This window comes from Phalacrocorax aristotelis, chromosome 28 (assembly GCF_949628215.1).
Source record: "Phalacrocorax aristotelis chromosome 28, bGulAri2.1, whole genome shotgun sequence".
In the NCBI taxonomy this organism is placed as follows: Eukaryota; Metazoa; Chordata; class Aves; order Suliformes; family Phalacrocoracidae; genus Phalacrocorax; species Phalacrocorax aristotelis.
Window position 1 is genome coordinate 955805 of NC_134303.1, and position 24613 is coordinate 980417.

The following is a 24613-nucleotide window of genomic DNA, read 5'->3' on the forward strand; positions in this document are numbered from 1 at the left end:
CGTTTCCTTTCCCCCGCCGCCACAGTCGGGACGAGTCCCCATTTCGGCACCCTGCGGGCGCCCCGGCAGTGACCCGGGCCGTTTCGTCTGCCCCCGCAGCGCTGGGGCCCCACGCCGATCCCCGACCGCCTCCGCCGGTGCGACAGGGAAGGGAAACTCCGCCATTTCCCCATCACCGCGGCTCCGTGCCACCAGGCAACGGGGACCCCCGGCCTCACCGGCGGAGCTCCCCCGGAATGCCGAGGGCAGGTCCTGGCGGGGATGATGATGGATGGGGGAATCCCACGGGAAGGGCAGCGGCTGCTGTGACTCATTACAACCAGGCGGGAGTTGGGGGGCGGCCGTCGGCTGATTTGGGGCCAGGAAAAAGGGGGGATCGAGCTCCCCGGCGAGGGGCTGAGCCTGCCCCGGTGGTCTCCACACTGCCTCGCCCGGGTGTGGGGGGACGCGGGGGGCCCCACACGGGGCTGTGTCGGGGGTTTGCACCTCGTGGTGCGCGTGTGCGAGGGGCGGTGGGTCCTGCGTGGCTCCCACCCCGTGGCTGGATCCCACCCTGGGGGTGTCGCTGGGTGCTGGGCGGCGTAGAGCAGCCCTGGGGCTGCACCCACCTGGGCCTGTCCCCCCCTATTCCTGCCATGGTACAGCTCGTGCCCCCCCATCTCCACTGTGCTACGGCGTGTCTGTCCTCCGTGGTACAGCCCACCCCCCTCTCCCCACAGTGGTACAGCTCACACCCACTGTGGTAGGGCCTATCCCCCCTCCCCGCAGTGCTGTGCCCCGTGTGTGTCCTCCCCGTCCCTCAGTGGTACGGCCCATCGCACCCCCCTCCCCTCAGTGGTACAGTCCCACCCCGCAGTGGTACGGCCCGTCAGGCCCCCCCCGACCCGCAGTGGTACGGTCCCCCCTGAGGCGGCCCCTCCCGCCCGGCCCCGCCCGGCCCGGCCCGGCCCGGCCCGGCCCCTCCGGGCCGCGTCTCCCGGGGCCGCCCCGCTCCCGCCACCCACGGACAGGTACCGGCCCGGGCCCGCGGCCCCCCTCCGCCCGGGGTGGGGTGGGGGGTCCCCCGGCTCTGCCCGCCCCCGGGAGGAGTCTCCCCCCCGCGCCCGGTCCAGAATGGTCTGTGCTTCCCCCCCCTCCCCGCCACGGCGGAATGGTCTCTCCCGCCCTCCCCCCCCCCGCCGGTATGGTCTCGCCCGGCGCCGCCCCGCCCCCGCCGCTGGTTTCCGCGCGAATCCGCCGCCCGGCCCCGCCGCTCCCGCCGCCGCCGCCGCCCCGATGCCGGCCCGGGCCGCCCCGCTGCCCCCGGCCCCGCTGCCCGCCGAGCTGCGCCGACGGTGAGTCCCCGGCACCGGCAGCGCCCCTTCCCACTCACCCACCCCCCCACCTCCCTTCCCGGTCCCGGCGGTGCCTGGTCCCGGGCTGCACTGCACACCCCCTCCCCCCTCCGGTACCGAACTGACAGATGCCCCGCACCGCACCTATTCCGCCCCCTCCCCTCCAGCACCGCAGCGCACTGCCCTGGCCGCCCCCCCTCCGCCGCCCCGGCACTGCATTGCCCTGACAGTCACCCAGCATTGCGGTGCCCTGCCCTGCGCTGACAGCCCCCCCGGAACTGGGGTGACACACCCCGCCGGGACTGCGTTGACACCCCCCGGCCAGCGCACCGACACCCGCCCAGGACTGGCCTGACACCCCCTTGCCCACAGGACTGCCCTGACAACCTCCCACCATTGCATTGCTCTGATCCCCCCAGCACTGCACTGACAGCCCCCCACCATTGCCCTGCATTGCTCTGACGCCCCCCAGCACTGCACTGACAGCCCCCCACCATTGCCCTGCATTGCTCTGACGCCCCCCAGCACTGCACTGACAGCCCCCCACCATTGCCCTGCATTGCTCTGACGCCCCCCAGCACTGCACTGAGAGCCCCCCACAATTGCATTGCTCTGACCCCCCCAGCACTGCACTGACAGCCCCCCACCATTGCCCTGCATTGCTCTGACGCCCCACAGCACTGCACTGACAGCCCCCCACCATTGCCCTGCATTGCTCTGACGCCCCCCAGCACTGCACTGACAGCCCCCCACCATTGCCCTGCATTGCTCTGACCCCCCCAGCACTGCACTGAGAGCCCCCCACCATTGCCCTGCATTGCTCTGACCCCCCAGCACTGCACTGAGAGCCCCCCACCATTGCCCTGCATTGCTCTGACCCCCCAGCACTGCACTGAGAGCCCCCCACCATTGCCCTGCATTGCTCTGACCCCCCAGCACTGCACTGACAGCCCCCCACCATTGCCCTGCATTGCTCTGACCCCCCAGCACTGCACTGACAGCCCCCCACCATTGCCCTGCATTGCTCTGACCCCCCCAGCACTGCACTGACAGCCCCCCACCATTGCCCTGCATTGCTCTGACCCCCCAGCACTGCACTGAGAGCCCCCCACCATTGCCCTGCATTGCTCTGACCCCCCCAGCACTGCACTGACAGCCCCCCACCATTGCCCTGCATTGCTCTGACGCCCCACAGCACTGCACTGACAGCCCCCCACCATTGCCCTGCATTGCTCTGACCCCCCAGCACTGCACTGAGAGCCCCCCACCATTGCCCTGCATTGCTCTGACGCCCCCCAGCACTGCACTGAGAGCCCCCCACAATTGCATTGCTCTGACCCCCCCAGCACTGCACTGAGAGCCCCCCACCATTGCATTGCTCTGACCCCCCAGCACTGCACTGACAGCCCCCCACCATTGCCCTGCATTGCTCTGACCCCCCAGCACTGCACTGACAGCCCCCCACCATTGCCCTGCATTGCTCTGACCCCGCCAGCACTGCACTGAGAGCCCCCCACCATTGCCCTGCATTGCTCTGACCCCCCCAGCACTGCACTGACACCCCCCCACCATTGCCCTGCATTGCTCTGACCCCGCCAGCACTGCACTGAGAGCCCCCCACCATTGCCCTGCATTGCTCTGACCCCCCCAGCACTGCACTGAGAGCCCCCCACCATTGCCCTGCATTGCTCTGACGCCCCCCAGCACTGCACTGACACCTCCCCACCATTGCCCTGCATTGCTCTGACGCCCCCCAGCACTGCACTGAGAGCCCCCCACCATTGCATTGCTCTGACCCCCCAGCACTGCACTGACAGCCCCCCATCATTGCCCTGCATTGCTCTGACTCCCCCCAGCACTGCACTGAGAGCCCCCCACCATTGCCCTGCATTGCTCTGACCCCCCAGCACTGCACTGAGAGCCCCCCACCATTGCCCTGCATTGCTCTGACCCCCCCAGCACTGCACTGAGAGCCCCCCACCATTGCCCTGCATTGCTCTGACCCCCCCAGCACTGCACTGACAGCCCCCCACCATTGCCCTGCATTACACTGACACCCCCAGCACTGCACTGAGAGCCCCCCACCATTGCCCTGCATTCCTCTGACCCCCCAGCACTGCACTGAGAGCCCCCCACCATTGCCCTGCATTGCTCTGACCCCCCAGCACTGCACTGACAGCCCCCCACCATTGCCCTGCATTGCTCTGACCCCGCCAGCACTGCACTGAGAGCCCCCCACCATTGCCCTGCATTGCTCTGACCCCCCAGCACTGCACTGAGAGCCCCCCACCATTGCCCTGCATTGCTCTGACCCCGCCAGCACTGCACTGACAGCCCCCTACCATTGCCCTGCATTGCTCTGACCCCCCCAGCACTGCACTGAGACCCCCCCACCATTGCCCTGCATTGCTCTGACCCCCCCAGCACTGCACTGAGAGCCCCCCACCATTGCCCTGCATTGCTCTGACCCCCCCAGCACTGCACTGAGAGCCCCCCACCATTGCCCTGCATTGCTCTGACCCCCCAGCACTGCACTGACAGCCCCCCACCATTGCCCTGCATTGCTCTGACCCCCCCAGCACTGCACTGAGAGCCCCCCACCATTGCCCTCCATTGCTCTGACCCCCCCAGCACTGCACTGAGAGCCCCCCACCATTGCCCTGCATTGCTCTGACCCCGCCAGCACTGCACTGAGAGCCCCCCACCATTGCCCTGCATTGCTCTGACGCCCCCCAGCACTGCACTGAGAGCCCCCCACCATTGCCCTGCATTGCTCTGACCCCCCAGCACTGCACTGAGAGCCCCCCACCATTGCCCTGCATTGCTCTGACCCCCCAGCACTGCACTGAGAGCCCCCCACCATTGCTCTGCATTGCTCTGACGCCCCCAGCACTGCACTGACAGCCCCCTACCATTGCCCTGCATTGCTCTGACCCCCCCAGCACTGCACTGAGACCCCCCCACCATTGCCCTGCATTGCTCTGACCCCCCCAGCACTGCACTGAGAGCCCCCCACCATTGCCCTGCATTGCTCTGACCCCCCCAGCACTGCACTGAGAGCCCCCCACCATTGCCCTGCATTGCTCTGACCCCCCAGCACTGCACTGAGAGCCCCCTACCATTGCCCTGCATTGCTCTGACCCCCCCAGCACTGCACTGAGAGCCCCCCACCATTGCCCTGCATTGCTCTGACCCCCCCAGCACTGCACTGAGAGCCCCCCACCATTGCCCTGCATTGCTCTGACCCCCCCAGCACTGCACTGACAGCCCCCCACCATTGCCCTGCATTGCTCTGACCCCCCCAGCACTGCACTGACAGCCCCCCACCATTGCCCTGCATTGCTCTGACCCCGCCAGCACTGCACTGAGAGCCCCCCACCATTGCCCTGCATTGCTCTGACCCCCCAGCACTGCACTGAGAGCCCCCCACCATTGCCCTGCATTGCTCTGACCCCCCCAGCACTGCACTGACAGCCCCCCACCATTGCCCTGCATTGCTCTGACCCCCCAGCACTGCACTGAGAGCCCCCCACCATTGCCCTGCATTGCTCTGACCCCCCAGCACTGCACTGACAGCCCCCCACCATTGCCCTGCATTGCTCTGACCCCCCCAGCACTGCACTGAGAGCCCCCCACCATTGCCCTGCATTGCTCTGACCCCCCAGCACTGCACTGAGAGCCCCCCACCATTGCCCTGCATTGCTCTGACGCCCCCCAGCACTGCACTGACAGCCCCCCACCATTGCCCTGCATTGCTCTGACCCCGCCAGCACTGCACTGACAGCCCCCCACCATTGCCCTGCATTACACTGACACCCCCAGCACTGCACTGAGAGCCCCCCACCATTGCCCTGCATTGCTCTGACCCCCCAGCACTGCACTGAGAGCCCCCCACCATTGCCCTGCATTGCTCTGACCCCCCAGCACTGCACTGAGAGCCCCCCACCATTGCCCTGCATTGCTCTGACCCCGCCAGCACTGCACTGAGAGCCCCCCACCATTGCCCTGCATTGCTCTGACCCCCCAGCACTGCACTGAGAGCCCCCCACCATTGCCCTGCATTGCTCTGACCCCCCAGCACTGCACTGAGAGCCCCCCACCATTGCCCTGCATTGCTCTGACCCCCCAGCACTGCACTGACAGCCCCCCACCATTGCCCTGCATTGCTCTGACCCCCCCAGCACTGCACTGAGAGCCCCCCACCATTGCCCTGCATTGCTCTGACCCCCCCAGCACTGCACTGACAGCCCCCCACCATTGCCCTGCATTGCTCTGACCCCCCAGCACTGCACTGAGAGCCCCCCACCATTGCCCTGCATTGCTCTGACCCCCCCAGCACTGCACTGACAGCCCCCCACCATTGCCCTGCATTGCTCTGACCCCCCAGCACTGCACTGAGAGCCCCCCACCATTGCCCTGCATTGCTCTGACCCCCCCAGCACTGCACTGACAGCCCCCCACCATTGCCCTGCATTGCTCTGACGCCCCTCAGCACTGCACTGAGAGCCCCCCACCATTGCCCTGCATTGCTCTGACCCCGCCAGCACTGCACTGAGAGCCCCCCACCATTGCCCTGCATTGCTCTGACGCCCCCCAGCACTGCACTGAGAGCCCCCACCATTGCCCTGCATTGCTCTGACCCCGCCAGCACTGCACTGACACCCCCCCACCATTGCCCTGCATTGCTCTGACGCCCCCCAGCACTGCACTGAGAGCCCCCCACCATTGCCCTGCATTGCTCTGACCCCCCAGCACTGCACTGACAGCCCCCCACCATTGCCCTGCATTGCTCTGACCCCCCAGCACTGCACTGACAGCCCCCCACCATTGCCCTGCATTGCTCTGACCCCCCAGCACTGCACTGAGAGCCCCCCACCATTGCCCTGCATTGCTCTGACCCCCCCAGCACTGCACTGACAGCCCCCCACCATTGCCCTGCATTGCTCTGACCCCGCCAGCACTGCACTGACAGCCCCCCACCATTGCCCTGCATTACACTGACACCCCCAGCACTGCACTGAGAGCCCCCCACCATTGCCCTGCATTGCTCTGACCCCCCAGCACTGCACTGAGAGCCCCCCACCATTGCCCTGCATTGCTCTGACCCCCCCAGCACTGCACTGAGAGCCCCCCACCATTGCCCTGCATTGCTCTGACGCCCCCCAGCACTGCACTGACAGCCCCCCACCATTGCCCTGCATTGCTCTGACCCCCCAGCACTGCACTGAGAGCCCCCCACCATTGCCCTGCATTGCTCTGACCCCCCCAGCACTGCACTGAGAGCCCCCCACCATTGCCCTGCATTGCTCTGACCCCCCAGCACTGCACTGAGAGCCCCCCACCATTGCCCTGCATTGCTCTGACCCCCCCAGCACTGCACTGACAGCCCCCCACCATTGCCCTGCATTGCTCTGACCCCCCAGCACTGCACTGAGAGCCCCCCACCATTGCCCTGCATTGCTCTGACCCCCCCAGCACTGCACTGAGAGCCCCCCACCATTGCCCTGCATTGCTCTGACCCCCCAGCACTGCACTGAGAGCCCCCCACCATTGCCCTGCATTGCTCTGACCCCCCAGCACTGCACTGAGAGCCCCCCACCATTGCCCTGCATTGCTCTGACCCCCCAGCACTGCACTGACCCCCCGGACAGGGCTGACAGCCCTCTGACATTGCACTCTGTTGCCCTGCACTGGCACCCTGACTTTGGCACTGCCCTGCAGCGCCCCTCCTCCCCAGCATTACACTGACACCCCAGGACTGCGCTGACCCCCCCAGGCACTGCACTGCATTCCCTGGACCCCCACACACCCCCAGAATAGCACTGTACTGACCACCCCTCCACCCGTATTGCACTGCATTGCCCTGGAAGCCCCCCCCCACCCCCAGGACTGTTCTGACACCCCGCCCACCCCCTCGAATTGCCCTGCATTGCCCTGACCCCCCCAGGACTGCCCTGACAGACCCCCAGCATTGCCCTGGACTGCTGTGACCCCCCAGCAATGCACTGACACCCCCATCCCACCCCCAGGACTGCCCTGGACCCCCCAGCATCGCCCTGTGTTGCTCTGACCCCCCCAGCAATGCACTGTGTTCCTCTGACCCACCCAGCACCTCACTGACAGCCCCCCAGCACCACACTGTGTTCCTCTGACCCCCCCAGCACCGCACTGGCACCCCCCAATACTGCCCTGCCCTGACCCCCCCCGCAGGGTGGGGAGGCCGGCGCTGTGCCGACAGCCCGCTCCCCCAGGCCAGCCTTGCCCTGCCGCCCCCTCCCAGCATCACACTGCACTCGACCCCCCCAGTTTTGCACCCCATGCAGCGTGGGGACCCCAGCACTGCGCCCCCTTTTTGCAATGCTGTGCACAGCCCCCCCCCCCATGCATTGCGCTGCACCCCCCGGCACGGCATCGGCACAACCTGCTGCACAGCCCTGACACCCCCCGCGCGTTGCGTTGACCCTCGGCACTGCGCTGACCCCGCCAAACCCCCCGTGCAGTGCACCGACACCCCCCGTGCAGCGCACCGAGCCCCCCGGCCCTGCCCCGACGCCCTCCCCCCTTTCCCATGCCTTGCGCTGACCCCCCCGACCCCACATTGACCCCCGCGGTCCAATGTCCTGCCCCCCCTGGTGCGTCGCGTGGACCCCCCAGCACTGCTTGACGCCCCCAGTGCAGCGCACTGAGCCCCCCAGGCCTGCGCAGACCACCCCCCCCTTCCCCATGCCTCGCATTGACCCCCCGACACCACACTGACCCCCCCCCCCCCGCCCCGTGCAGTGTCCTCATCCCCCATCATTGCATGGAGCCACCCGGGCAGTGTACTGACCCCCCAGCACTGCCCTGACACCCCCAGTACAGTGCACTGGTCCCCCATGCATCGTGTAGACCCCCCCCCAGCACCGCCCGGACCCCCAGCACCACCCTGGCCCCTCCCATGCTCACCGCACCCCCCAGCACTGTGCTCTGTGGCCCCCCAGCACCCTGCCGAGCCCCACCACGGCTCAGCACAGCACCGCACGTGGGTCCCCGCAGCCCCCTCTGCCCCACGGGGCAGACCTGACCCCCAGCTGGAGGGGGGACGTGGTGGGGGCTCCCTGGGGGGGGCTGTCAGGGTGCATCTGCCCCACAGCCGGGCCCCACGTGGCGGTGGGAACACCCGGCCTTGCCCCCGCGCGGCTTTGTCCCCGCGCTGCCGCTCGGGGCAGCGAGCGAAGGTGGGGGAGACCCCGGGTGGCCCCCCACCTTTCTCCGGTGTGGGGGGGGGACGGAAATCCCTTCCTGGGGAGGGGCGGAAGCGAGGTGCAGCGGGGACCTTTCCTTCCCCTGAGATGGGGGGTTTCGAGCCATCCCCCTCCTCGCTCCGGAGGGATCCGGCACCGTCGCTGCGTCCCCCCCCAGCTCTCGCTCCGCCGCCGGCAGCGGGGAGGGCACATGGAGGGGTTGGCGTTTCCTGCGTCGTATTCCCCGCCGGCTATTGTCCCTTCCGCTCGCCTCCCGGCATCCCCTAGCCGGTGGGAAGGGGGGGGCCCGCGCTCTTGCCGGCCGCCGCCGAGCCGTTCTCCGGTTCGGCTACCCCTCTTCCGGTGCGGCGGCCGCGCGGCACAGCCTTGGCGCGCCCCGACCTTTCCCCGTCCGCCGCCCGTTGGTCTCCGCCGGAGCTCCGGCTGCATGGCCGTCCTCAAACCCAGGTGCTGATGACGGGACGGGATTTATCGCCCTCCTGGTTTTTGTGGGGGGTGGCGGTGGGGACCCCTCTCCCTCCCTGGTGGCCCTGGCTTGAAGGAAGTAGCAGCGGCGTGGGGGCAGGAAGCCAAAAAAGCGGCGGCTGGAGGTGAGATGGGAGTGAACGGAGCCGGTGCCGGACATGCCGGTGGCACCGGAGGGGTCCCGTCCCATGTCCCGGCAGACGGAAGTGTTGCCGGGGGGCGGCCGCATGGCCCTGGTCTGGCAGACGGGCTCCCCGTTTTGGCGGGAGAGCAGCAGCGAACCCCGGTGGGGGGAGCGCCCCAGGGTCACGCCGAGCCCCCGGCAGCGGCGGCGGGGATGGTGGTTTCCTCCTCGCCGTCCCTTCGCTGCAGGGCTGGGGGCTGTCTCTGCTGCGCAGGGGCAGCGCCGGCCGCTTCCCCCCACCCTCCATCGCCGCTTTGTGCTGCTGGCGCCGTGGGAAGACGACACGTGGCTTCTCCCCTGTGTTTTTTTTGCCATCTCCACGCCAGGGCAGGGCATGGGTGGGCGGCGAGCCCCCATGGCCCCCTTGGGGGGTCCCATGGCCACCGGCATCCCGTTACTGGCCCCCCCTTATTCCCTGCCTGGAAGCCGAGCATCCCTCTCGCTGCGAAGGAGTTCGGCCCCTCGTTGCGGTCGCAGCCTGCGCCGCTCCTTCGCCGGGTGCTGTTCCTGGAGCCGTCAAGGCGTTTCTGGGGTCCGTCCCGGTTGTCCCTGCCCGTTGGTGTTTCCTGGTAACCTTGCTGAGTGGCGGCGATGCGCGGTCTGACCCCCAACGCTCTTCTCTTGCAGGCTGCAGGACTTGGAGAGGGATGAAGACAGCCTGACCGAGAAGGTGAGTGTCCCTGGATCGCCAGGAGCAGCGTTTCCACCTGCCCTTGGCTCTGATTTGGGCGCCGCCGTCCCGCACCGTCACCGCCGGTCCCGCATTGGGCGCTGCCATCAGGCTTGGGATGCTCCGGCTCGCAGCGGTGGGAGTCAGCGGGGCTCCGGAGCCGGCCCCTGGATGCCAGTGCCAAGCAGGGGACCGCGATTCATCGGTGCTCCCGAGCCTCTTGTTTGTGTGCTGCCGCGGCGTTGCGAGGATGGGGGGGTCCAGAGACCCCCAGCATGGGGTTGGCGGGGTGGGAGAGGGACGGTGCGGTGGGCTGGCCGAGTGAGACCCCCTCTCCCTTGCTGGCCCAGCTCCCTGGACCTGGTGAGGTCGTAGTCCCGGTGTCGGCGCTGTCCGTTGTCATATGGAAACCGCCGTCACTTCCTATCAGGAGGGTCCCCGCGAGCTGGGTGAGCGGCGCCCGGGTTCGGAGCGACAGGCGGTTCGGCTCAGCCCAACCGCCTACGGAGACACCGCTCCGCCGAGCCCCGCGGGGAGCGTCACCGCCGCCCGCCCCACGCCGTCCCCTCCGTCCCCGCAGGAGTGCGTCAAGGAGAAGCTGAGCCTTATCCATGGCTTCCTCCAAGCCGATGTCCAGAACCAGCTGAGCGAGCTCGAAGCCAAACTCCACTGTGAGGAGCTGTCGGAGGTGAGACCCTGAGTTTTGGCGAGCCAACGGGTTGGGTTGTGCCGGCTCCTTGGCGGCGCCGCTCACCAGAGCTGGGCAGTTTAACCGATGCTCTTCCCTCCCAGGAGAGGTACCTGGCCAAGGTGAAAGCCCTGCTCCACCAAGAGCTCTCAGCGGAGAATGGGGATGCGGCGACGCTGCTGCAGGCATCCAACGGGTGCTCCAAAAACGGTGCCTACGGGAGCGACGAGGACTCGGAGCGAGCAGGACCCGATGGGGAAGAAGACAGCGCGATGGAGATGGAGGAAACAGCCGCCTGTTCTTCCTCTTCTTCGTCGGTCCCCATGCCGCGGGCACGCAAGGCCAGGAGGAGCCGATCCAACGGGGAAAGCAAAAGTAACCGCGGCACCGGGAGCGACTCGGTTTTCCATCCTCTTTTCTGACACGCTTAAATTAAATTATTTATTACTATTAAATACCAAGTGGGAGCACGATGATTCCTGGAGGGTTTGAGAGCAGAGGTCGCCCCGGGAAGGGTTTTGGGGTCACCTTGCCTTGCTCCGGGATGATGGGGTGCAGGGAGAGGGGTGCTGTTGCCCACGGTGGTCCCAGCCCCACAGGGTGTGGCAGGAGGGGAAGGACAGTGGGTCCCCGTGGATAACGCAATCCTCCGTCATCTTCTTAACAGAGTCTCCCGCCAGTTCCCGGGTCACTCGGAGCTCCGGCCGGCAGCCGACCATCCTAACCATGTTCTCCAAAGGGTCGGTATGGCGGCAGGGCTGGGACCTGCACCTCCTTTACCGCGTCCCTTAGGAGCCTTCACCCTCTTCTTCCTCCCTCTGCTGTCCGGGGCTGATGGGTTGGATCCCAAAACTTGTGGTTCCAATAAGCCCAGCCTTGGGTCCTGCCGGGTGCTTCCCGGGGAGCCCCGCTCCTGCCGGTGCTGGGAGAGCTCCTCATCCCCGCCAAACCCTTGGGGCGTTGGGGCCCTCGGATTGATCCGTTGTGTTTAAAAACCGGCAGGTCCAACAAACGGAAATCGGAGGAGGTGAACGGGGAGGTGAAGCAGGAGGTGATGAGCGTGGAGAAGGAGGAAGAAGAGCTGGAGGAGAAGGTGTGTGCCGGCACCGTTGGCAGCCGAGGCCTTGGCCGGCTGCTTTGCCGGGTCGCCACCACGCTGGGTTTGAGCGTGTTGTCCTGGAAACCATCGTGCTCTCCAGCCCCCTCCTTACACCCCTTTGTTTCTCCCTCAAGGAACAAGATGAGAAAAGGATTAAAATCGAAACCAAAGAAGGGTAAGGAGGAAGGAGAGTGTTCCCTGCTTTGGGTCGGCACCCATTGGTGCCCGTTTCCCTCCGCCGTGGCCTCCTTAGCGCGGGGATGATGACGTTACGCTGCTCTGCGTCTTCATCCCTTTGTGTTTTCTTACACCCAGGTCGGAGATAAAAGATGAAATTACTCAGGTTAAAACTACAACACCTGCTAAAGTAAGTTCCTCTTCTTCCATCTCAGCATTTTGGGGGGCTTTTTAAATGTTTTTTACTCTGCCAAAGTGGGGCTGGACTTCCCTAAAGGAAAGGTAAAGCCATTTCCAGGCCTTTCAGCTTCCAAAAATCAACCCTGTTGAGGAAGGTGGGCAGCAGCACAGCCTACATGAGCTTGGGCTGCTTTTGAAGCAACGGCAGTGGCTGCTGTTTTGCTGCCCGGATGCTTTAAAAACGGACTGTTTAGGGCAGGAGCTTTGAGCATGAGCGTGGGCTGAAGCTCGAGGGGGGAGAGAAAAGCCAATGCCATCCTCCCTGTCTTGCAGACAACCCCTCCCAAGTGCGTCGACTGCAGACAGTACCTCGACGATCCCGACCTCAAATTCTTCCAAGGGGATCCTGATGATGCCGTAAGGGATTTAATGCTCCTTCTCCGGCTCCAGGGAGAGCTGTCGCGCTAATGGGAGCGTTGGTTAAGCGTCCTCCTCTCTCCCTCGTTCAGCTGGATGAGCCAGAAATGCTGACGGATGAGCGCTTGTCCCTCTTTGACGCTAACGAAGATGGCTTTGAGAGCTACGAGGACCTGCCGCAGCACAAAGTCACCTCGTTTAGGTGAGATATGGGGAAAGCAGGCTATAAAAACCCGTGGAATTTGCAAACTCCGCGAGACAACGCATCCAACTACCGCTTCTGTCCCTCGCCAGCGTCTACGACAAGCGAGGTCACTTGTGCCCTTTTGACACCGGCCTGATCGAGAGGAACATCGAGTTGTATTTCAGCGGTGCCGTGAAGCCCATCTACGACGACAACCCTTGTCTGGATGGTGAGTTGGATGCAGAGGAGCCCTGAGAGCTGCGCTTGTCGCCTTAAATTTGAGCTCATCACCACGTGTAAAATGAAGTAGGGTCCGGGTGGTGCTCTGTCACCCAGAGCTCTGTGGGTTTTTTGGGCACCGAAGACTGAAATTGGTGTTTTCTCACTTTCAGGTGGGGTGAGAGCCAAGAAGTTGGGACCCATAAACGCCTGGTGGATCACGGGGTTTGACGGAGGGGAGAAGGCTTTGATCGGCTTCACTACAGGTGTGTGAGCAAGGACGGGGGAGGTCGGGCTTGGGGAGCGTGCCTGCCTTGGGATTTAAGTCTCTGCTGCGTGTCTGGCTGGTGAAAGAGCTTTATTTGGGTTCGTGGATTTTGCTGCTGCCAGGAACTTGCACCGTTAAGCACATGGCAAGGTGGAGGACCGTGCCAAAGCTCGGGTCTGGGTTTATTTAGCTCAGCAGCACCCAGGCTTCTGTTAAATGCATATAAAACCTCCTGCTGAGCTTGCAGCTGCCAGCAGTGCCCTGCATGGAGTTGGGACGAGCAAGGTGGCTGGAGGGGGGTGTCTCCCTGCCGGCCCTTCCCAGGCAGGATCTGTTCTCCGGTCTCTCCTCTGTGGGAAGCTGCTGGCGCAATGCAGGGATGGGTCAGGGTCACTCTCGGAGGGAGCTTTCTCTTTGCTCTCGACCTCTTGGCCCCCGTTGCAGGGCTCTGTTGCTTTCTTGCTCTGCTCCCCGGGCTTTTTGGACAGGTTTGTGTTGAGAAAGGTCTTGGAAGAATGCCCAGGCCTGGCCAGCCCTTGGCTCTGTGTCCCAGTTGGCTTTTTCACTCTGTAGCCAAATTGGGGGAAGAAGGCTGATATCTGGGGATTTAAAAGCTTTTTCCCTTCACCATTTCTGCAAGGAACCCTTCCAATAACCTGGTGATATCAGAGGAGGACTTAACTCTCCTGTGCATCAGCAAATGGAGTTTGTAGTGACAGCAAAAACCACGGGATTGTCTTTGCTTTCTAATTAGGTAACAGCAAAAATAAAAGGCTAGTGTGTGGATAGCGTGCCCCACCTCACGTCCCCACTCCCCTCTCGCTTTGGTGGTGATAGCTGAGTGACCGCAGGTCCTGGCTTGTGGTAGAGCTTCCCCACACGCTTAGGTTGTGGTAGCAGCGTGGAAGGGCTGGTCTTCCCCTCCCCGGGACCCGCTCACCGCAGACCTAGCTCATCCTTAAATATCACTAAACTCCCTGGTATTTAACCGCCCACCACGATCTCTCCGCCGCAGCCTTCGCGGATTATATCCTGATGGAGCCCAGCGAGGAGTACGCTCCCATCTTTGCCCTCATGCAAGAGAAGATCTACATGAGCAAAATCGTCGTCGAGTTCCTGCAGAACAACTGCGATGTCAGCTATGAGGATCTGCTCAATAAAATCGAGGTGAAAATCCGATGGCGGCGGTATCTGGGGGGTGGGTGTTGTGCGGCCACCCTTTCCCTAACCAAGCCCCCCCGACTCCTCGCAGACCACCGTACCTCCCGCGGGGCTGAACTTCAACCGCTTCACAGAGGACTCACTCCTGCGGCACGCCCAGTTCGTGGTGGAGCAGGTGGAAAGCTACGACGAAGCCGGGGACAGTGACGAACCCCCCGTCCTCATCACGCCCTGCATGAGGGACTTGATCAAGCTGGCTGGAGTCACCCTGGGGAAGAGGTGAGCTCCCTGTCCCCATGTAGACGCTCTCTTTGGGGGGCACTTGGCTTTGCAGCATCCTAAGGAGGAGCCCGTCAGGTTGGGTCCCCATCGGCTTTGCACAGGGGAACCTTCCAGGAAAAGCCTTTTGCTTGTTCCCAGCTGGGATGACCTGAGGATTTAGGCTCAGTGGCATGAGCAGCACTGGGAGATTGGAGGAAAAATCCTCCCAAAACTGGGAAGACCCTCTGCCTAGTGCTGTCCTGAGGGAGGAAGGACACTGGGTTGGGTGCCCGGAGCCTGGCTTTGCTCCTTGTCCTGATGTAGCATCCCTTCAGGACCCCGTGCCAGCCACGGGACGCTCCTGGGTGCCTGTTGGGGTATCCTGCTGTGGTCCTCAGCTGTTGGGTACCCTGGGGAGAGCACTGTTCCCTGGGGACCCTCCTTGGGCCAGGCTGTTCATCGTGGCTGTAGCTGTCAGCGGTACAGGGCACAGAGTCCCCTCTTACCACTCTCACCTTGGACACAGGAGAGCTGTCAGGCGGCAGGCCATCCGGCACCCCACCAAAATAGACAAGGACAAGGGTCCCACCAAAGCCACCACCACCAAGCTGGTGTACCTCATCTTCGACACCTTCTTCTCGGAGCAGATCGAAAAGGACGAGAAAGAAGATGACAAGGAGAACGCCATGAAGCGCCGGCGCTGCGGCGTTTGCGAGGTAATGGGGGCTGGCCTGTTGAGGAATACAAGTTTATCAGAAGTAGTCAACATGGATTTACCAAGGGGAGATCACGCTTGACCAACCTGACAGCCTTCTGCGATGGTATGACGGGCTGGGTAGATGAAGGGAGAGCAGTGGATGCTGTTTGCCTCAACTTCAGCAAGGCTTTTGACACTGTCTCCTGTAACATCCTCATAGATAATAAGCCTCAGAATTGTGGTTAGGTGGGAGGACAGCGAGGTGGGTTCAGACCTGGCTGAACCACAGAGCTCTGAGGGTCGTGAGCAACGGGGCAGGGTCTGGCTGGAGGCCCCTCACTAGCGGTGCCCCCCAGGGGTCTGCGCTGGCTCCAGCCCTGGTCAATACATCCATCGGTGCCCTGGACGAAGGGGCAGAGCGTCCCCTCATCATCCTCGCTGGCGGTCCCAAGCCGGGAGGGGCGGCTGATGCGGCGGGGGGCTGTGCCGGCCCCCAGCGAGGGCGGGACAGGCTGGAGAGCTGGGCCCGGGGGAGCCTCAGGGAATGCAGCAAGAGCAAGTGTGGGGTCCTGCCCTGGGGAGGGGCGACCCCCCGCACCGGCACAGGCTGGGGTGACCTGCTGGAGAGCGGCTCTGCTGGGAAGGGCTGGGGGTGCTGGGGGGCAGCGAGGTGACCCCGAGCCAGCACCGGGCCCGTGGGGCCGAGGAGGCCAGCGGTACCTGGGGTGCATGGAAAGGAGTGTGGGCGGCAGGGCGAGGGAGGTTCTCCTCCCCCTCTGCTCTGCCCCGGTGAGGCCACATCTGGGGGGCTGCGCCCAGCTCTGGGCCCCCCAGGTCAAGAAGGAGAGGGAACTGCTGGGGAGAGGCCAGCGGAGAGCTATGGAGATGGTCAGGGGCTGGAGCATCTCCCGTGGGAGGAAAGTTTAATCAGAAAAGGTTTAGATGGGATATTAGGAACAATGTCTTTACTGCAAGAGCGGTCAGGGACTGGCACAGGCTGCCCAGAGAGGTGGGGGAGTCGCCAGCCCTGGGGGGTTCAGACAACATGCAGACGTGGCCTGTGGGGACGTGGTTTACGAGGCCTGGGGGCGGTTGGGTTGGGGTTGGACTTGATGATCCTCGAGGTCTTTTCCAGCCTTAATGATTCTGTGATTCCATGAAAGGCTGAGAGACCTGGGCTTGTTCAGCCTGGAGAAGAGAAGGCTGAGGGGGGATCTCATCAGTGCTTATAAATATCTGAAGGGCGGGTGTCAGGGGGATGGGGCCGGGCTCTTTTCAGCGGTGCCCAGCGCCAGGCCAAGGGGCCACGGGCACAAGCTGGAACACGGGAAGTTCCCCCTGAACATGAGAACAAACCCCTTCCCTGTGAGGGTGCCAGAGCAGGGGCACGGGCTGCCCAGAGAGGCTGTGGGGTCCCTTCCTTGGAGACATTCACCCCCCGCCTGGACGCGGTCCTGTGCCCCCTGCTCTGGGGGTGCCTGCTCACGCAGGGGGTGGGACGGGATCATCTTCAGGGGTCCCTTCCAACCTCCACCACTCTGGGATTCTGTGATCCAAAGTGACCTGATCCCCTGCCATCCCCTGCGTCCTACCTGAATGTCCCCATCTGGGGTCGCTCCCCTGGGGGCAAGGGAGCGATTTCCCAAGGCCGCTGAGCTCCCCTCGGTCCCTATTCCTCCTGCTGGGGTCATTTCTGCTGCGTCTGCCCGTGCTTAGCTTGTCCCCTCTCCCTGCTCCAGGTCTGCCAGCAGCCCGAGTGTGGGAAGTGCAAGGCTTGCCAGAACATGGTGAAGTTTGGGGGCAGCGGACGGAGTAAGCAGGCTTGTTTGCAGAGGAGGTGCGCCCACCCCGGCAGCGATGTCTCCCGCCAAAGCCCTCCCCACCTCTGGAGAGAGGGGACGTGATCCCTGTGCTGTGCCCTGCTGCAGTGACAGTCCCTGTGTCCCCAGGTGTCCCAACCTGGCTGTCCGGGAAGCTGATGAGGATGAGGAGGTGGATGACAACATCCCCGAGATGCCATCGCCCAAGAAGATGCTGCAGGGCAGGAAGAAGAAGCAGAACAAGAGCCGTATCTCCTGGGTCGGGGAGCCCATCAAGGTGAGGCTGGGCAGGACCCTGCTCCCCTCCCGCTGCTGGGGCTGGGGTGGCAGCTTGGGCTATGAAGGGGGCTGCGTCGCTTGCCAGCGTGGGGATTTACAGTGCTCTCCGCTGTCCCCCTGCTTCTGCAGAGCGATGGGAAGAAGGACTACTACCAGAGGGTCTGCATTGACTCGGAGACCCTGGAGGTGGGAGACTGTGTCTCCGTCAGCCCCGATGATCCCACCAAGCCCCTCTACCTCGCCAGGTTGGTGTCATGGCCCTGAAGGGGATGAGTCTCTGCTTGTGCTGGGGTGGATGTGCGTGGGGGAGCCCCGATTGCTCTCCCCGCTCGGCTGGGCTGCTGTCTGGGGAGTCTCCAGCTCTGGCAAGGCTCGGAGCAGCTCAGCCCTTTCCTGGTGCCCCATAACCCTGCCTCCTTCCCCCTCAGGGTGACAGCCATGTGGGAGGACAGCAGTGGCCAGATGTTCCACGCGCACTGGTTCTGCCCCGGCTCGGACACTGTCCTGGGGGCTACTTCTGACCCCCTGGAGCTCTTCTTGGTGGATGAGTGTGAGGACATGCAGCTCTCCTACATCCATGGCAAAGTCAAAGTGATCTACAAGGCGCCCTCAGAGAACTGGTCCATGGAGGTGGGTGACAGCCCTGCAAACCCCGGGTGGCGCGGGCCAGGCACGGCGCAGGCAGCGGCACCGATCCCTGCAAACACCTCTCTCCTAGCAGGGCGGGCTGGACATGGAGATCAAGATGGTGGAAGATGACGGGAGAACTTACTTTTATCAGATGTGGTACGACCAGGAATACGCTCGATTCGAGTCCCCGCCAAAAACTCAGCCCACGGAAGACAATAAATACAAGTGAGCATGTGCAGGGCAGGTGCTTTTGGGATCCACTCTGCTCAAAATGGGCAGCAGGAGCCTCTCGGCTCCCAGCACCACCGCAGCTGGTCTCGGCAGGGTCCCCATCGCTGCGCTCTGCTGTCCCCCTTTTCCCACAGGTTCTGCATGAGCTGCACGCGCCTGGACGAGGTAAGGCACAAGGAGATACCCAAAGTGGCTGAGCCCCTGGAAGAAGGGGATGGGAAGATGTTCTACGCCATGGCCACCAAGAACGGAGTGCAGTACAGGGTGGGCGATGGCGTCTACCTCCTGCCAGAAGCCTTCACCTTCAGGTTGGTGCTTGCGGGGGGCTGTAAGCGCTTCTCAGGATGCTCTTTGGTCAAGCTTTTGGTAGCAGAAAACATCCTCTGGGTAGTGAATCCCACCTGTAAACGAAGTGCCTACCCACCCTAGTTTCCAAAAGCTTAGTTTAGAAATAAAGGTGACTGTAATTTCACCTCTCGTCATTAAACTCAGCGACTTCTCCCTGAGCAGACGATCCTGGTCGCTGAGCTACTGTGTTTTGACAGATGAATCGGTATCCTTTTGTGCATCGCTTTTTCCTCAAAAGGGCGAGCCTGGGTAGATGAAAGGTGAAACAAGACCCTGCCTGCTGCCTGTAATTACAGAGGAGAGGTGGCAAACCTCTTTGGGAAGAGGGCTGGGGCAGCACCTTGGTTTGCAGTGTGATTATGTGATGGTCGGGCTGTAAAATGCCTGTGCTGTGGAGCAGGAGGCTTGGTGCCCACCTTGCCCCAAGGAGAGCAGAAGAGGGGGAAGCAGGCAGGCTAGGCAGCAACGTGGGAAGAGGATCCTCTGTGCTGCTAGGTTTTTTTTTGGGGGGGGAAAGGAAACCCCAACCTCCTTCCCTCCCCTTCTCCCCAGCATGAAACCTGCCAGCCCAGCCAAGCGCCCCAAAAAGGAGGCGGTGGATGAGGAGCTGCACCCAGAGCACTACCGCAAGTACTCAGAGTACATCAAGGGCAGCAACCTGGATGCCCCCGATCCTTACCGCGTTGGCCGCATCAAAGAGATCTTCTGCAACATCCGCAGCAACGGCAAACCCAACGAGGCCGACATCAAACTGCGCATCTGCAAGTTTTACAGGTGAACAGCGCTGCTGGGGTCTGCGTTACGGGGGTGCAGAACCCCCTGAGACCTCGGGTGCTGGGAAAAGCTCCGCACCGTTGGCAAACGGTCGAGCCAGGTGCCTCAAGCATCGTGGCGTGGTTGATCGGTGCATCGTGGGCACTGCTTGAAGGGGCTTACCGCCGCGGTGGGCTGGGCTCAGACCCGGTGCTGAGCCGCACCGCCAGCACCGTCCCAGGGTGTGGGTGTTTACCCAAATATTTGCAGGCTCTTAGTCATCTCCCCTACACCATGGAGGGATGTGTATGAAGAGTCTTGGCAGCGAGGAGCAACGTGCTGACTCTCAGACTCTGTTTTGAGCCTCCTCGCTTCAGATCTCTTTGCCTTTAAATTCACTTACCAGATCCGGTGCTAATTCCCCCTCCTTCCTCTTAAGAGAACCCCCCCAAAAAAACTCCCTTTGGTATGAAACAAATCATCCCTTTAGTCATGTGCCCAGGCCATGCCAGCGAACGTGCGCAGCCAGAGGAAACAAACCCTCCTCTCTCCGGGGAAACGGAGCGGTGTGAGCGCCGGAGGCTGGACTGGGGTGAGAATGTTGCCGGAAACATTTCCCTGATGCGGGTGCTTTTTCCCTGCAGACCCGAGAACACACACAAGTCCATGAAAGCCAGCTACCATGCAGACATCAATCTCCTGTACTGGAGCGACGAGGAGGCGACGGTCGACTTCCGCGCCGTGCAGGGCCGTTGCACGGTGGTGTACGGGGAGGATCTGACGGAGAGCATCCAGGACTACTCCGCTGGTGGGCTCGACCGCTTCTACTTCTTGGAGGTGAGGGATTTGAGGTTCGAGGGGGTCTGGCTGTGTCCCTGGGTCTGCCAACCCCTCAGGGACCGAGCAGAGCAGGCGCATCGACCTCTGCCTGTCGGCACAGGCTGTCCTGCCTCTCCGGGTGCGTTTTGCACAGAGGAGCTGTTGTGCAGAGTGAGGATTGGTAGCTTATTACAACCTCCTGGGGACTAAACCTCAGATGTGAAGGCAGCTTTAATCTGAGTGTCACCAGGAGCTGGCTGGAGCAGTTAGATCCCTATGGAGCTGAGGGGACAAATTGAGACCCTTGGGCGGCTGCTCCAGCTCCCTGAGGCAATGGAGAGGGAGGTGACGGACCCTCTGTGGGCTCCAGGGCTGCTGCGCCTGTGCCCTGCCCTTGGGTTTTGCAGCTCCGATGGGGTGTTGGCAATGCCTCCGCTGTTCCTGAGCTAGAGAAGCTCTTTGTGTTCAAGTGTCCCAAACTTTTCCTTTTCCCCAGGCTTACAATGCAAAAACTAAGAGCTTTGAAGATCCTCCCAACCACGCTCGGAGCTCTGGCAATAAAGGGAAGGGGAAGGGGAAAGGGAAAGGTATGTCTGCTTGCGGGGAGAGGGCTCGGGTGGGTGAACTGGTTTGCGTCTGCCGTTACACGCTGCCGAGCAGAGATAAAACGTGCCGCTGACCAGATGTTTCTGTGCTCCCCTCCTTGCTTCGATGCTCTGACAGGATGCAGCAATGTGGTCTGCAGCTCTGTTTTTAAGGCACCTAATCTTTTCAAAATAAGCCTTGCAGCGAGAGCACCTGGTCCCTGAGAGATCTCAAAGCCTTTCACTTGCCAGCCCTTTGCCAGGGCCTGGCTGCTCCGTAGCGTAGGGCTTTGTACCCTGCTCCCAACTCAGGGAGCTGCCCTGTGAGTTATCGCTGCACCCGTCTGACCCTCAGAAACTCTGCCTGCGCCCACGGGCTGTTGGATGGAAAGGGGGAAAGACGAGAGGCTTCCCTTCCAAATGCAAGGGTGTATTCTGGCAGCGGCGGTGAAACAATTAAGGGGCAGAAAGGTGCTTGAAGCTGATGTTTTAACTGCTGCGGAGGAGGGGGAGAAGAATTTGCCTTGTAAGCACTAAGAGGAGGAAATGACTTTGCCTTTTGATGTGAGCGTGGCTCTGTTCGCAGGCAAAGGCAAAGGGAAGTCGTCGGTGAGCTGCGAGCAGAGCGAGCAGGAGCCGGCCAAGCTGAAGGTCCCCAAGCTGCGGACCTTGGATGTCTTCTCTGGCTGTGGAGGGCTGTCCGAGGGCTTCCACCAGGCAGGTGAGCGGCAGAGCGGGGACAGCGGTGGGGTGATGAGCAGAGCCCATGGGGAGACGGGCATCGGTGCTGGCCACTGGGTTCCTCCGAGCTGGCAGTTGTGTTTCGGCACGTGCCGCATCAGGGAGTGCGAGCCAGCGCTCTGCTCCTCTGCACAGGCTCAAGACCCTCCACTTTGTCTCCCCAGGAGTGTCGGAGACGCTCTGGGCCATCGAGATGTGGGAACCGGCCGCCCAGGCTTTCCGACTGAACAATCCCGGCACTACCGTCTTCACGGAGGATTGCAACGTCCTGCTGAAGCTGGTCATGTCCGGCGAGAAGACAAACTCGCTGGGGCAGAAGCTGCCGCAGAAGGGGGATGTGGAGATGCTGTGCGGTGGTCCCCCGTGCCAGGGCTTCAGCGGCATGAACCGCTTCAACTCCCGCACCTACTCAAAGTTCAAGAACTCCCTGGTGGTCTCCTTCCTCAGGTGAGCAGGGGAGGTGGCGAGGAGCTGCACTGGGTTGTGGACCCCCACCTCAAATGTTGTTTTGTCCTTACCTGTGTGTCCCTCTCCCTCCTTGCAGCTACTGCGACTACTACAGACCGCGGTTCTTCCTTCTGGAGAACGTCAGGAACTTTGTGTCCTTCAAGCGTTCCATGGTGCTGAAGCTCACTCTGCGCTGCCTTGTCCGCATGGGTTACCAGTGCACCTTCGGGGTCCTACAGGTAGGGTGTTGGGTGACCCCGAGACATTTAACTGGGGTGAAAACCCTTCTCCACTCACCCAGCTCTGCCATGAACCATCTCCTCCGAAGGAGCGGTTGGCTGCATTGCTCCTTGGCTTCCCTGCGTGGCTTGGGGGACGTTCCCAGCACAAACTGGATGGGGAAACTCCAGTGCCTTCAGGATTTGTTCCTTCCTTCCCAGGCTGGCCAGTACGGTGTGGCCCAAACGCGGCGGAGAGCTATCGTCCTTGCCGCAGCTCCCGGCGAGAAGCTGCCCATGTTCCCCGAGCCTTTGCACGTGTTCGCGCCCCGTGCCTGTCAGCTGAGCGTCGTGGTGGACGACAAGAAGTTCGTTAGCAATATCACCCGGTGAGCCTTTGGAGCCACACCGGGGCTGATGAGCACGAGGTTTTGGCAGCTCACGGCTTCCTCCTTCCTCCCAGGACGTATTCCGGCCCCTTCCGCACCATCACCGTGCGGGACACCATGTCCGACCTGCCAGAGATCAGGAACGGTGCCTCTGCCTTGGAGATCTCCTACAATGGGGAGCCCCAGTCCTGGTTCCAGCGGCAGATCCGGGGCTCCCAGTATCAGCCCATCCTCAGGGACCATATCTGCAAGGTGTGGATGGCCAGGGTCTCAATGGGGGGCGGGCTGCTCTTGGACCCACCCCCAGACCCAAGATGGGGACGAGGGCAGGTTGGATGTGAGGTGGGGTAAGAGGGACTGTCCCCAGGCCCTCCCTGGTTAACTTACCCAAACATGAGGCTGGTGCAGCTGCTGGGACTTACCCTTCTCCCCCAGCCTTCCCTGGAGAGAGGACGGGTGTCTCTCTGCGTCCCCAGCAGTGACAGCGGGCTTGTCGTTGGCAGGACATGAGCGCCCTCGTTGCAGCCCGGATGAGACACATCCCCTTGGCCCCCGGTTCCGATTGGCGTGACCTGCCCAACATCGAGGTGCGGCTGTCGGACGGCACGACCACGCGCAAGCTGCGGTACACGCACCACGAGAAGAAGAATGGCCGCAGCAGCTCTGGGGCGCTGCGGGGGGTCTGCTCTTGTGCCGAAGGTAGGTGCTGCCTCCTCAGAAACAGCCGTGGCTGCCTGTCCACCCCCCTCCTCACCCTCTCCGTCTTCCCAGGCAAGCCGTGCGACCCTGCGGACCGGCAATTCAACACCCTCATCCCCTGGTGCTTGCCCCATACCGGCAACCGGCACAACCACTGGGCTGGGCTCTACGGACGCCTGGAGTGGGATGGTTTCTTCAGCACCACCGTCACCAACCCTGAGCCCATGGGCAAGCAGGTGGGTGCCGCCAGATCCATCCCCTCCGCCACGAAGGGCAAGGCGGTGCTGACAACCCCACCAAATGGCTGCCACGGTCCCTACCATTGTCTTTATTTGGTGCCATAGGGTCGGGTGCTGCACCCGGAGCAGCACCGGGTGGTGAGTGTGAGGGAGTGTGCCCGCTCCCAGGGTTTCCCCGATACTTATCGCCTCTTCGGGAACATCCTTGACAAGCACAGACAGGTGAGCGATGGCCACTTTGCCGGCGGCAAACCCCTCACTGGTGGCATCCATCGGCATGGCGGAGCCGGTGCCCAGCGTAACCCTCCCTCTGTCGCAGGTCGGTAACGCAGTGCCTCCTCCTCTAGCCAAAGCCATCGGGCTGGAGATCAAGTCGTGTGTGTTGGCGAAGCTGAGAGAAGACACGGCAGGTAGGTGCCACGCTGGGAGCCGCCGCCATCACCTCCCGGCGCTGTGGGCAGGGGGCATTGGAAACACCGTCCCTGGCATCATCCCTCCCTCGGGGAGTCCTGGTTTAGGGCTGGGGGTTGCAGGGGCCCATCCTGCCCCTTCTGGGTTGGGGTATGGTGGCGTCACCCCCTCCTCTCTCCCCAGAGACCAGCGCCCTGGAGAAGATGGAGACTGTGGAAAGCGCCGACTGACGTGCGGCCTCTCCTCTGGCACCAGGACTCCCAAACATGCACTGAGTTATTTTAACCCCTTTTTTGTTTGTTTGTTTTATTTGATTTTTTTTTGGTTTTGTTTTGTTTTTAACTCCCGGCTGTGGGGACCTGCTGTGGCCCGTCCCCCCCAGGCCCTGCTCATGTCTGTCTCCCGGCTGCCCTCTGCCGCTCTCTGTGATGGTCAAACTCCACTACCGCCCTGGGACCCCTGGCCCCTGGCAGAGCCCTGTGGGACCCCTGGTCCTGGCCCTGCCCTGGGGCCCCGCTCCCTGTTTTTATGCCGCATTGTATTGAAAATAATCGGCCGCTTTGTACAAGTGGGAATTGATACTTTATGTAGTTTTTATATGTTGTAATATTTCTTCAAATAAATCTCTCCTATAAATTATAATCCCCTCGCCCCGCCCCAATTTCCTCTCTCTGGGCCTAGTGTAGGCCTCGGCCCTGCGGGGGACACGGAGGCGTTGCTTAGCAACCGCCTCCCGGCATGCAGCGCGGTCCGCTGT

At 62.9% G+C, this 24613-nt stretch overlaps 1 protein-coding gene across 7 annotated transcripts; it reads left to right on the forward strand.

Moving 5' to 3' along the window:
* The first annotated feature begins 1036 nt into the window (after positions 1–1036).
* Positions 1037–24498, forward strand: DNMT1 (DNA methyltransferase 1). 7 transcript variants are annotated; one of them, XM_075076170.1, is made up of 35 exons: positions 1037–1334; positions 9855–9897; positions 10248–10346; positions 10478–10585; positions 10690–10960; positions 11253–11325; positions 11588–11678; positions 11819–11859; positions 12000–12051; positions 12375–12458; positions 12551–12660; positions 12753–12871; positions 13035–13127; positions 14145–14296; positions 14382–14569; positions 15078–15267; positions 16988–17085; positions 17198–17345; positions 17477–17592; positions 17776–17977; positions 18066–18202; positions 18343–18516; positions 19109–19330; positions 19954–20146; positions 20625–20715; positions 21299–21433; positions 21618–21900; positions 21998–22139; positions 22341–22507; positions 22582–22759; positions 23011–23206; positions 23279–23442; positions 23551–23667; positions 23765–23855; positions 24040–24498. In XM_075076170.1, exons 1-35 carry the CDS (start codon positions 1114–1116, stop codon positions 24084–24086), a joined length of 4836 nt encoding a protein of 1611 aa, XP_074932271.1. In that variant the 5' UTR covers positions 1037–1113; the 3' UTR covers positions 24087–24498. The 7 variants fall into 7 exon arrangements, with proteins under 7 accessions (XP_074932271.1, XP_074932274.1, XP_074932275.1 ...); XM_075076168.1 differs by lacking the exon at positions 1037–1334 and adding an exon at positions 8849–9025; XM_075076171.1 differs by lacking the exon at positions 1037–1334 and adding an exon at positions 8849–9025 and having other exon boundaries at positions 23793–23855.
* Positions 24499–24613: the final 115 nt, after the last annotated feature.

Excerpts from the sequence above, each read along its gene's own strand:
- DNMT1 (XM_075076170.1), top strand. The coding sequence starts at position 1,114 with ATGGTCTGTGCTTCCCCCCCCTCCCCGCCACGGCGGAATGGTCTCTCC. Across the intron at positions 9,898-10,247 it reads AAGACAGCCTGACCGAGAAG|CTCCCTGGACCTGGTGAGGT; the intron begins GTGAGTGTCCCT and ends TTGCTGGCCCAG. Across the intron at positions 20,716-21,298 it reads GGGGAAGGGGAAAGGGAAAG|GCAAAGGCAAAGGGAAGTCG; the intron begins GTATGTCTGCTT and ends CTCTGTTCGCAG.